This window comes from Epinephelus fuscoguttatus, linkage group LG5 (genome assembly GCF_011397635.1).
Source record: "Epinephelus fuscoguttatus linkage group LG5, E.fuscoguttatus.final_Chr_v1".
NCBI classification, from domain to species: domain Eukaryota; kingdom Metazoa; phylum Chordata; class Actinopteri; order Perciformes; family Serranidae; genus Epinephelus; species Epinephelus fuscoguttatus.
The window spans coordinates 20,755,936-20,769,343 of NC_064756.1; the positions used below are offsets into that span (position 1 = coordinate 20,755,936).

Genomic DNA, 13,408 nt, shown 5'->3' on the forward strand with positions numbered 1-13,408 from the left:
ATACATGTGTATATTTCTTGTCTTTATATTTGTTTAATTGCTCTATATATTTTCTTTAGCGTGAACTATGCGTCTACTAGTAACGTAGGTATTTTTTTCCCCTGGTAAAAGTCAACCCAGTGACCTTGGGTGATTTTTTTAATCCGTTGCTGTTTGTCCATAAACAGACACAGAGGTTCCTTGTGTACAAAACTGGTTCAGAGTGGCAAGACACATACTGGTAATGCGAATAAGGCATGACATATAATTTTAACATGAATAACAAACAATCTCAATCAAGTTCAAGTGAAGCTAAAACCTCACATTTATAACTGTGTTATATTTTGAAGGTGTTTACATTTCAGTGACCCAGAAAGGATAGAAGTCCTTTACTGTCATTGTACCAGTACAATGACAGTAAAGGGAGACAAGTGACAACCCAGAAAAACACCTTAATCACATCACCAATAAATAGGAATAAAATAAATAATAATGAACAATAAATGGCAGATGTTGCTATTGCGCTTAATGTATGTAATGTCACCCAGACTGCAAATGAAAATTAGGACAGTTTATGAGATATGGGAGTTTAGATTCTGATGGCCCAGGGAAAGAAACTGTTTGTTAGTCTGTTGGTTCTGTTTTTAATGCTCCTGCACTGCCTGCTGGAGAGCAGTAAACTGAACAGTGAGATGTCCTCTGGGGAGGGCAGGAAGCAGGGGATGATTTTTTTCTGCCGTGGAGATCACCTTCTGCAGCACTTCCCATTTATATAACATACCACCACCTGTCATTACGCCAGGATCCCTTTCAAGGATCACCTCAAACTTCTAAGTTCTCAAGGAGATGGAGGCCCTGCAGGAGACTCTGGGAGATAAAGAAGAGGAGATTGAAGGAAACATGGAAAACCCCTATCAAAATTGTCCTTTGACTTGCATCAAGACAATAAGCCCTTTGTGGTGGCAGAAGTGAACAAATAAAGAGTGAAACAATCTAGTTGTCTTTCATGTTATTTAATAAAGTGATGGGATCTTACTTCAGCTGAAAGGTCAAAGCCCCGACACCTGGAGTGTCCTCCGTAGGTCTGACAAAGAAGAAGAGATTCAGTCACACAAAATAATTAAAACTCAGAAGAGGGAGAGCAAAATGAAGGCCTCCAGTTTGCTGATAACGTCTATGAGAGCAGGAACAAAGCAAGTCTCTCATACACAGATGAAATGTGTTCAAAGATACGGTGAAACTAGACTTCAGCACAAGAGGCCAGCAGCATACTCTCTCAACAGCAGCTCCTACACCCATCATCCAGAGAGCTGCAGGGAAAAGGCAGCGTCAAATCTATGTGAGGCAGACCTGTCCCATAAGTAGAACCAGGCACTGACTGAGGTGGAGCTACAGGCCCAAGACTGGGTGCAGCATTTGTTGGAGCAGGCCAATGCCTCAAGGATGAAGCAAAAGGATGAGATCATAAAGCTCATCAAGGTTGAAAGCAGCAGTAGACACGTGGACCTATATGTCTATGCAAAGTTTAAAAATGTGCCTGAAAGTGAACCTCTCAGTTACTGGCAGTGTAAGTCACACATGACACCCAGATCCATAAGAAAAAACACACCCAAGCAGAGCTGTCAGAGGAGGAGAAGTGTGTGGATACCATGATGGAAGCTGAACGCTGTAAGGGTTCGGAGACAGTGGAATACATTGATGAGCTGTGCGAACAGCAGAGGATCTGGAGAGTAGAGCTCTACTGGGGAACACAAATAAATCATTCACGGACTGATTTGCATGTATTTGAAGTTGAAAAAATACTCTTATACTTCACTGTCGGGATACAAAAACTTTTGCTTTTATTTCTTTTGACCCACTCAAACCACTGACGTCCCTTAAAAGAACCCTTTTATTATCAAGCTTAAAGGCAAAGGGCTTTATTGTAGTCAAAATGTATGTGTTGTTATATTCCAGTGGCAACATCTGGAGGAGAAACAAGCGCGAGATGAGATGACAGAGAAGGAGAGACAGCAGATGCGAGAGAACCAGGTGAATGAACCTGGATGACCTCAAGGTGCAGAAGCAACACTAAACACAAGCATTAGAAATAAGAGTACAGATGTATCCCTGTATAAACTGATGCACCTAAAGGAAGCACCAGCACTGATCAGGTTTTCTTTCAGACACAAAATATGCACACCAATTAGTGCCCCAATCTTCCTGAAGCAGGGAGGCTAGAAGAGCGTCACATTAAACAGTGGTTGGTAATTAAACAGGTATTGCTAGGTTGTCTTAAGCATAAAAGCAACACTGTACATTAGATTATACAAAATAACAATACATTTCTGTGTTTAATAGGTTTATTCTTTAGCTATATATAAATGTGCAAAGCCAACATATATTAAAAAAAAAAGTATTTTTCTCAACAGAAATATTACAAAAATATCCGGTAATATACCAGTGCTTTATAGCAATCATAAGCTTTTCTAGAAAAGTACACTCAGGTATGAATATGTACTATAACTGAGAATTATGCACATCTTTAGAACTATAAAATTATATCACATGTTGCATTCAACGGCCATATTTGATTTCATAAAACTAATTTAAATAAAGAAAAATGATCACTTATTTCTCTAATAAAGCAGTGGGAGAAAAACATCACTCTTTTTTCCCTTTCTTCTTTTTATCTGAAAATCTGCGTCGTTGCTGGTTGTGTCCGCCTCCTCGTCCTGATCTGTTTCCTTTTGATCTGCGATCTTCCCACCTTGGCATAGGTGGCTCAATTTCCCCTGGTCGCCCTCCTCTGTCCGGTACGCTGCCCATCAACGTCTAGTGAGAACAAAGAAACATTAAAAGCCATCTATACTCTGAGCTACAGACGTTCACAATCACCAGCATGATAACTGATTACGGTTGTACCTTGTAGACGGGGGTGCTTTCCCCAGCTTTGATTGGCTCAATGAAGGACTGATCCTCTCTGGCGGCGATCAGAAGAGGCAGGGAGACTCGGGAGGAGCTGGCGAGGGATGACAGAGGAGGCACTGAGGCCAGCGCCTCATTGCGCTCCTGTAAATAAAGGACTAATTGAACTGGGATGTTTGCTGTTATCATGACGCACACTGATGCTTTTGTTTCACCCATATAATCTGCTGCAGCAGGAGACATATTTTTACAAGAGTTGAAACAAGCAGGGGATGAGTCAGCTGACAGAGAAGTAGTCAGCAGCAAATTTAATATAGATTGAGTCATTTTTAGCCACACTGGTGGTAATGCAGTGTGTTCCCAATGAATATATCTCCTGTATGCTTCACTCTTCAGTAGAGGCTTTTTATTAAGTCTGGGACCCTTACTCAAAGTACACTGGACCAACACTGTCGTCTGGTTGGTCTACAGGGTTTCCCAAATCAGCTTAGCCAGTCTCTGTACATTACCCGTAAATCAGTCTTCTTGGAACCCTGCTATTTGTCTATACGGCCTGTTTGTTTGTTTGATGCTGCCTTTGTGTGGCTGTAGGAGGTGATGAAGGTTGGAGATGTAATTAATGCCCACTTTTTTATTATTTCTTTTCTCCTATTTTCTTATTTTTATCTACTCATTAGATTTATTTGTCATGTCATGTCCAAGCTACTAGCATCTTAAAAATGTAATAAATATATTCTTTAAAAAAAAAGAAAAGAAATTAAACTGTCTTCAAACTTTATTGGAAGTGTGTTTAGCTCGCTGCAGAGCTGTGTATCCACAGCATGGTGAGGGCAGGAGACACTCAGTTAAACCCAACTAACAACCAAATGATCCACATTGGTGTGACTGTTCTTGAATTTGTGAATTTGCCAAATAAGGCAAACATCCTTCATGAATAAAAGTTAAGAGGGGCTGGGTTTAACAACAGCAAAACTATATCAAATATCAGTTAACAAAGTCTCACAGTATAATCCAAGTCTCCTCATCCAATCATATTCTCGTTTTCTCTTAAGCAGAGGTGTCCAAACTTTTTAGGCCAGATTAGATAATGTGAAAATACATCTGGGTCAGTTGCTTCCTGCACCAGAGTCACTTTCCACCGCTCTTGAAAGCAGCAGCCCTCGCTGTCGACTTTACGCTTCTTTGGTGCAGCCATATCTGTTACCTAGCAGGAAATGTCTGCTGCTAGGTAACTCTTTGTTAGCTTGTTTACAATATGTTTATTATTAAATTATGATTTAAAACTCCTTCGCCTACAAGTAGCGCAACCTGAGCGTCCCTGAGCATGTGTGTACCCAGGCACACTGTTTGTACAGACTTGTTTTAAATCATAATGTGTTTAGAGAAAATGCATGTGTTTGGGAAGTACTGAGAATAAAACAGGATAAATGAGACTTGGATTATGTTGCACGAGTTGTGTCAGTTGAGGATGTTTTGATATAGTTTTGCTGTTGTAAAACACAGTTCCTGTTTACTTCGATTTATGAAGAATGCTTGCCTTTTTGGATTCTTTTTTCACTGTGGAGGCATGTAAGAGAAACAAAGTTTTCTTCAAGGGGTGAGTAATTGATACACAAATGGTCATTTTGTAGGTGAAAAATTCCTTTAAAGTGAGTTCTAACAGATGCAATGAGTGCCTACCTTTTGTTTTTCTCCCCATGCAAATGACTGGAGTGTAACCTGGAAGCGCTTGATCATCATTTCCCGCCGACACCGATAGTCCTCTGTCAGAAGTTGATTGATCTTTTTAACTTTCATCTGAAAAACAGAAAATAGGAAAAATAAGGTTGAAAAACTTGTTTTAACAATTACGTGTGACGTGTAATGAACTGCTAACAGCTCTGGCTACATACCCACTGCTCTGAGCTGAGGCTCTTGTTAAGAAGCGGGTTCGTCATGTCTCCAGATGGCAGACGAGCGAGCCTCGACTCCACCTGCATTGAAATAGCATGTTAAAAAAATCCTCTCAGTGCTTCCCAGTTTGTAGTCACGACACATCTCAATCTCTTACGTCAAACTTACCTCTTTCAACACATCTGTAAATTCAACGGAGGAATCCATGTCAAGGGCGTGCAGCAGTAAGGTCCACTCTGCCTGCATCTCCGCCTTCCTTCTGTCTTTGTCATCATCATCTTCACACTCCTGACAAAGCTCAGTGCTGTGATATTCAACTCGCTGCTCTTTTTCAGACTCCTCTCCTGTTTTCTTCTCGTCAGGATGCGTCTCTTTATGCTTCATTATACGAGCCGCTTGCAGTTCTGATACAAGGAACTCTAAAGGATTGAACAGTAATTTTAAGATAATACACAAATCCACAGGGACTATAATCATCTGTTAGTACCTTAAACGCACCACTCTACAACAGAGCCCATCGCACTCTACGACTCACCAGTGACTTTGTTGAGGCTGGACGGCTCCAGCACCTCTGAGGTCAGCACAGTGAGCGGAGAACACATGTTTGACAGTACATTTCTCAGTTCTCCCACCAGCAAGATGTGACCTGTCATGTCTGAGTCTGGAAAAAAGAAAGACAAGGTAATTTCATTTACACAGTACAAGTGCTCTGTATTAAAAATGTATGCAGCAACAAGTAACAAGTACAGAAGAATACCGTAAACAAAATACAACAACCATTCTGTGCAGTTTCTGTTCTGTTTCTGTGCATTGTACGGCCATTTGAAATTACCATCTTTTGCTGTCCAATTGTATTAGTGGCAGGTAGATATATCGGCTGATATTAGCCTATTGCAGTTGGCCAAGTACATGGCTTACTTTGTCCACTAGAAATTTATTTGTCAACTCTAAAATGTCCTACTTAGTAAATAGCTGGGACAAAATTTGGTAATCCTTGTTAAATAAAATGTCTATTTTCTATTTATACTGAGCATCTTTGGCACAAATAAAAGGTCTATCTTATTTCTTTTCATCTTAATAACAGAAGAAAATTACAATGCAAAACCCGGAGAACCACAAAAACAAACCCCAGACATAAACTATAAATACAGATAAACATTGTGACTAATTATATTCCTGGGACATAAAGACAAAGTTACGTAAAAGTCCGCTATTTGTCTGTTTAAATACAGAGGAAGTTGTAATAGATCTCAGGTCATTTGCCAGGTAGTTTCTTAAAAAATAAATTAAAAGAAAAGCATGATAAACATCAGAACAAACAGGATCTGAATGTTATTCTTATGTATACAGTTTGAAGTAAGGAACACCACTTAAAGGGGAACTTCACCCATTTTCAAACTTCATACATTTTATTCCTATGGTCTAATATAGTCCAAAAATATTAGTTAGCATGAATAACTTTCCCAAATCCAAAAGTTAGAGTGCTAAATCTCAAATCTGTGATGTCATAGGGCAGTGGTTTTGAAACTTGGGTGCACACAAAAGGGCAACGTGTGTTATCACTCTTTTCATAAGACAATATAAGACAATAAAAATAAGAAAAAATAAGACAGGTAGCTTTTGTGATGTTTTTTTCCTTTTCTTTCAGTGGTAGGTTGTCTTCACTGGTGCTTTGTTGTAATTTGCTTTGTGCAATAAAGTGATCAATGGTCCCACTTACGACTTTCTCCTTTTAAAAATTATCATCCCTCACACTGGCTGTTAATCAGAGCTTTGGATGTGTCACATATTTATAATTCCCGTGTGTGAATGGCTACAAATAGGCTCCCCATGAAGGTTTTTTTTTTTTTACATTAAATTAAATTACATTTTTAGCTAGAGTTTTCCTCTTAATTAGGAAATGGGTGTACACAACATACTGATACAGTCAATAAAAAAAAAAAAAAATCAAGATAACTGTTTGTACAGGCCCGGTTGGATCTTGCAATAATACTGTGTGGTTAGCACAAAATCCCACGGCACTGTCATGAGGTATAAAGTCTGGAGCTGCTCCATTGAAAATGAATTGGAGAAAATGTTACAGATGACACTGTGAGCACCTGGGGGAATGTTCTGGGTATTTAAGTATATTATTTGTTTCACAGCTGAGAACACTACAACAGAATGAAGCTCATTTGGGTATTAAAAAGAAAACAAGCATTCTGCACGTTGTGTCTATGGTGAGAATAGGAGCTCATACATCATCCACACTCGTCCTTAACACAGGTGCGCCGCAGGGCTGTGTGCTCAGCCCGACCCTTTTCACCATCTTCACACACGACTGCACCCCCATCCATGCCTCCAACACCCTTGTCAAATTCGCCGACGACACCACTGTAGTGGGCCTCATATCAGACAATAATGAGACTCACTACAGAGAGGAGATCCACCACCTGGCCCGGTGGTGCTCGGACAACAACCTGGTCCTGAACACTGCCAAGACAAAAGAGGTCATTGTAGACTACAGGACGACCAGAAGAACAACACACGCTCCCCTACTCATACAGGGGGAGGTAGTGGAGCGTGTGGACAACATCAAGTTCCTGGGAATCCACATCACAGCTGACCTCACCTGGGCTCTGAACACCACGCACTTAGTAAAGAAGGCTCAGCAAAGACTCTTCTTTCTGAGAAAGCTCAGGAAGGCCGGACTCCCCTCTAGGCTAATGACAAACTTTTACAGAAGCACCATCGAGAGCATCCTCTGTCTTGGCATGACCGTTTGGTACAGCAGCTGCACGGCACAAGACAGAAAGGACTTGGCCCGGGTGGTAAGAACAGCCCAGAGGATTGTGGGAAGTCCTCTCCCAGACCTGGACTTGGTGTACGCTGGCCGCCTCCAGAGGAAGGCCAGCAGCATTGCCACAGATCCCACCCACCCGGGTCACGGACTGTTCTCTCCCCTGCCCTCCTCCCGGAGGTACAGGGCCCTCAAAGCAAGGACAAACAGACTGAGGAACAGCTTTTTCCCCAGGGCTGTGGCCTCCATCAACCCCTCTGCACTCACATACACACCAGCCCCAAACTGTGGAACTGACCTTTGCACTTTGAACTGCACCGTTGCACTTTACCTCACCTTGCTGCTGTTTTTACACTGCCTGCTGCCTCTTCTATTGAAGTTTTTATACTGCTGCTATATCTCTCACGCACTTTGTTTTTATACCTTACTGACGTCTTTTTATATTTATATTTATATACTGTCTGTCCTTTTTATTGTGTTGTTATCTTGCCGAGGGTACTACACGTAATTTCGTTGTGCAATGTACAATGACAATAAAGTCTTCTATTCTATTCTATTCTTCTATATGGAGCAGCTCCAGACTTTATACAATGACATCACAAGTTTGAGACTTCCCTCTGTGGTTTCTGGCTTTGAGAGAGAGCAGCTCATGTTCACAAATATTGATCAAACTTTCCCGGGCCATGGACATAACATATTGGCATTCCTAATTTAGGAAGTGTTCCCCTTTAATAACTTTAAAATGTTAATAATAAAAACCTTGTAGCTCTGGGCAGACAGTCCTCAGCTCTTCAGTCAGCCAGGTGAGCAGCGGACAGGGCAGCTCGTCACAGTTACACCTGGAGAGGCAGGAGCTGCCCGGGTACCTGAGCAGGAAGTAAAGACGACAGGTGAAATTATTACCTGCCGCAGGTCGGCAACTATCTAAATACACCGGAGAGGCCTGAATATTGATACTACATTAAAGGTAAACTAGAGAATGGAGTGCTCATATATCACAGCTAGCTAACCTGTGTTATACTGTGCCGAAGATTAGCTTTAAACGGACTGCTAACATTAGAGCCATATTTTATAACAGAAAATAAAGGCAACTACGCAGCAAACAAGACAGCAGTTACTCACCCTAAAGATTTAATGGCGGACACGGTCCCTGAGCTCCTCTCCATTGTCACAATAACGATATTAGTCTGTTACAGTAAGAAAGCTGTACCCAACTCATGAAAGTTCAAGCGCATTTTAACTGGCTCTTCCTCTTTTTACAGTGTTTAATGGCAGGGCAGGTCACATGCCGCCACCTGCTGGCCGGAGTGTGTACTGCATGTATAACAATTTAATAAAAATAATTCACGCAACGATGAGCTGTAAAAGACATACATGAATAAATCAATGCATTTTAACTAAATAGAAAAATTACCAAAAAAAAAAAATATGAGCAAATCATGTAGGAAAATATATAGAGATGAAAAGAACAGGGGCTTTATACAAAAATGCTTTACACTGGCATCTATTTAAAAAAGTATAAACAAAAAATATGAAATCATAACAACAAAACATAAAAAAATATACTGAATACAGAACGGTACAATTAGTATAATTCAATTTAGATAAAAAATAAAATATTTAATCAAAGAATGATAGGTCATTAATCAGTGACATTTCTGTAACATCATATTGAGCTCACATAGCCTACCCACATACAAGTGCAATGCTGAATCAATGGGTATTCATTTAAATAATTATTATTTTGTTATAATTTATAACAATAATTGATATGGTATTATACCATAGAAATTGCTATCTATAACACAATCTTAAGCCATTTATTTATAATAATAATAATAATAATAATAATAATAATAATAATAATAAACTTTATTTATACAACACCTTTTAAAACATTCACAGAAAAAAAATAAAAAGGAATAAAGCACCCAAAAATAAAATATAAAATTAAAACAATAATAACAAAGCAAGACATGTTGGAAATGAAATCACTGTGCTCAAATGGAAAGCATTTCTTGAAATAAAATAAAATAGAATAAAATAAAATAAAACCAATATTTTACATTCAAAGATGTCACTGATTCTGCAAGTATGAGATTAAAAGAAAAGTTTTGCATTATTTTTTTTTATTTTACACTATTTTCTAAAGCTGAAACTGTGCAGGGTAAGTATAGTATGTGACAGTAGCCTAACTTTCCTGTATTTCCAACATAATACTATTAATATTGCCATTTTCTCTGACTCCACCTCGGCCTCTTCTTGACAAGAAACTTTCTCCCTTGACTTATAAAAAAATTGTGATACTGACATAACATGCTTCACAGTATCTATCCCTCCAGTAGAGGAACGCAGTGATGGCTTTTACATTTCTGTCCACCAGGAGCCACTAGAGGTCCGTTGCAGCTGCCTTCAAGGGTGCAAAGTAAAACTATATAGTGTCACTCACCATGTTCTGGCTCTGCTGCATTATCCTCTTCACCTTCTTTATGATCAGTGCCTGTAATATTTATGTACCTTTTACTCATGCGGCATAATTTGACACACTCAGCACTCTCAACACCATTAGAGGTGTTGCTGATGCAGGCGGTGCAGCTAATGTTTGCTCCAGTGGAGCTGGCTGTGCACACTGACAGTGTTATATACAGTATTACAGTTGTCAGCAAGCACTAACAAGACATCTTTGATTTAAAACGTCACAGAGGCTTTTACAGTTGTCAGTTCTGCCCGGGCACAACTTTAAGTCTATTCCTTTTTTATATTTCATACAGAGGCTCTCACAGCAGAAAACCTTGAACTTCTGTGTTTCCATCACTGTTAGAGCAAAGTGGGATACTCCTCAGCGGCGTGACTCATGTGGTCTCCTCTGTGTGTGCAGCTTTACCACGTGTCACACTCACGTCACAAGCAGCCTGTAAATTGAACAGGGTCAATGAAGACAGTGGCTGAATATGTCCTTCTACGTTTGCTGCCATATGTACAGAAGCTGTGCCGCCCTCGACAACAAAAGCTCTGCCATGCGTCAGGATGCTGCATCTTTTATTCCCCCGACACTGCCCACTGCTCCATGAAACCTTGTGGGGGCTGACCTTTGACCTGTGGCACGCAGTCAGACAATACAGGCAGACACTCCCCTCATGCGTGGACTTGTTGAGCACTTGTTAGGCGGATGAATCACTGGCAGTCAGATTCTTTGGTTTTCTTCAAAAAAAATCCTGCAGGCCTGAATATAATATACTCTGGACATCCAAAATGTGCAGTGCAGTGCAGATCATGCAGTGAGCGCAGTGTCCGAAATAAATTAAAAATTAAAAAGATCATACATCGTGAAAGTTTCTCATTAGACAAGTTTTATTAAAGTGTTTTGTACAATGAATAAGGGCTGAGTAGGAGTGGGTGTTATGAAATTTTATCACACAATATAATTAATTGAACAATTGGTTGTAAAATCCATTGACAAACTGTTAATGGATAAAATAATCAGACACAATAAATGTACTTATATCATCTCCCTACACATAGTGTCATATCGCCCATGGGTTATGTCAGGTGGTAAAAAAATTGGTACACTTTGTGTTAAAGAATGAGAACAATCAGACAGAATAGGGCTCATATGGATAAGCAACAGTAAAACAGGCTTTTCAGTGATGCAGGAGACATATGGGATGTTAAACAAAGAGTGTTGTGACGCACTGAGGTGAAAATAAAAACTGTGTCATAACAAAATATGCAGGATGCATTCATGTTTGTGTAGAGTGGGACGGATGTTACACAGTCAAACAGAAAAATGGAAATGTAGACCTTAAATGGACAATGATTATTAATATGATAGGACCATGAGTAATTTCTCCATTTCCTGTGGAAATATGACATCTGTTACACCTGTTACCTAAGACTCATAGTGGGAGAGATGTAGGTAGTTAAGATGTAGAGAAATCCATAGGTGGATTATGAGACAATGGGCCCCTGAGCAAAAATATGTCAATGGACAAGAATAGTAGGAGGACACACAGACTTTGTGGTGGTTGTGTGTCTCTTTGTAGTCATTATGCATCTTTATGTGTGTAGTGACTATTAGGGACAAAAGCTGCTAAGAAGCTGACTAGGCTCTTAACTGTGACTCATTCAAAGAAATCCATGCCGACATCCAAAGACGTGTTTCACAATGATTTTTTAAACAAACAACTGGATAACTGAAGCAAAATGAGATGAAACAAAATATTACGTGATGTGATTACACTCAACAGAAAATTTCAGAGCCAAAAAGTTACCCTCTTTGTCTAAAAGCCGTCACACCAGTGTATGAACAGGTAAAATGACGTAAAATCACACCCCTGTGCCAATTACAACTACAATGTGGTTTTTGTGTCTCTGTTATTGTTTTGTGTCTTTTTTTGGTCATTTTTAATAGTTGTTTTGCCCATTGTTGTAGTTACTATGTGTGTCTTTGCAGTACATTTGCATCTCTTTGTGGTCATTATAAGTCTCTTCCTGGTCAGTTACATGTTAATTTAACTAACATTTTGCAGGTGATGTCCAGGGGCCCCCAGACGCTTTGGCCCCTGTGCCTGTCAGGCCTGTTCAGTAATCCATCCATGGTGAAATTAAAATGGAAATGCTTGATTTTTAGGCTGATCTATTCTAATGACTGGACAGTTAGAAATCCATGTGCAATCTCTAATTTATTCTTCCCTCCATTTCGCTTTGTAACCCCCCCCCCTTCCACAAGACCTCTGGCAGGGACGTAAGAACCCCAAAATCAAACATACATATTTTTCTTCTTACCTGTAGTGCTATTTATGAATCTAGATTGTTTTAGTGAGTTGCCGAGTGTTGGAGATATCAGCTGCAGAGATGTCTGACTTCTCTCCAATATAATGGAAGTAGATGTTTTCCTGTAGGAGCTACTTACTCTCTACCGAACTACATCTTCCAACCGTATCACCGCGCTGAAGGAAGTGTGCATCTACTCATCGACGAAAGGCTTGTGCTTGTTACAATGCGATGATAATTAGCAACAGTGATATTCTTACGCGAGGGTAAGGGTTACATCCCGTTGCTCATAAGGTGAATCATGTCTTCATGTATAATGTACAATAAAGTGGATAACTGCTATGTTTGACTTCATTTATTCACTACAACCATTCATTTTTCAGTAACAGCATATTCTGTTGGGGGTTGCAGGGGGGCTGGGGGCTATTGGGTGAGAGGCAGGGTACACCCTGGACAGGTCGCCAGACTATCACAGAACTGACAAATAGAGACGGACAACCATTTACACTCACATTCACACCTACGCACAATTTAGAGTAACCTGCATGACTCTGGACTGTGGGAGGAAACTGGAGTACCCAGAGAAAACCCAAGCTGACATTGTGGGCTCCCCACCCAGGCGTTCAAACCAAAACCCTCCTGCTGTGAGATGACAATGCTAACCACTGCACCCTTTGCGCTGTAGCAGGGTTCAAAGAACCATTGCATTGCTGGGTTTGTCTTGTGGTAGTGGTGGTGGGCGGCAGATGAGCATAGGAGCATGTCGTGTAGGCTCCAAGTGGAACGTGGCTGCAGCTATAGGCCTACATGTCTCTAGGAGGACACCATCAATGTCTGCATCTTGTACTGTCACAAGCAGGAGCCTCTCATCTATGAGTAGAGGCCACTTCCTTCTGCACAGTGATACAGTTGGTGGGTGTAGTTGGGGTGAGAGAAAATAGTTCCTACATGAAAATTGCTCACAACAAGGGTCATGATTTCTGGAAAGAGACATTGCTGTTGAGCCGAGTGCCATCTAGTTCCATTATATTGGAGAGAAGGCAGACATCTTTATGGCCGATATCTTCAACACTCGAC

At 40.3% G+C, this 13,408-nt stretch overlaps 1 protein-coding gene across 1 annotated transcript; it reads right to left on the bottom strand.

The window, feature by feature from the left end:
• Positions 1 to 81: 81 nt before the first annotated feature.
• Positions 82 to 8,913, bottom strand: im:7138535 (uncharacterized protein LOC797998 homolog). The gene is made up of 8 exons (XM_049576066.1): positions 8,681 to 8,913; positions 8,318 to 8,424; positions 5,315 to 5,440; positions 4,948 to 5,198; positions 4,779 to 4,859; positions 4,567 to 4,683; positions 2,884 to 3,030; positions 82 to 2,793 (listed from the first exon to the last, which is right to left on the bottom strand). Exons 1-8 carry the CDS (start codon positions 8,722 to 8,724, stop codon positions 2,623 to 2,625), a joined length of 1,044 nt encoding a protein of 347 aa, XP_049432023.1. The 5' UTR covers positions 8,725 to 8,913; the 3' UTR covers positions 82 to 2,622.
• Between the last annotated feature and the right edge of the window lie 4,495 nt (positions 8,914 to 13,408).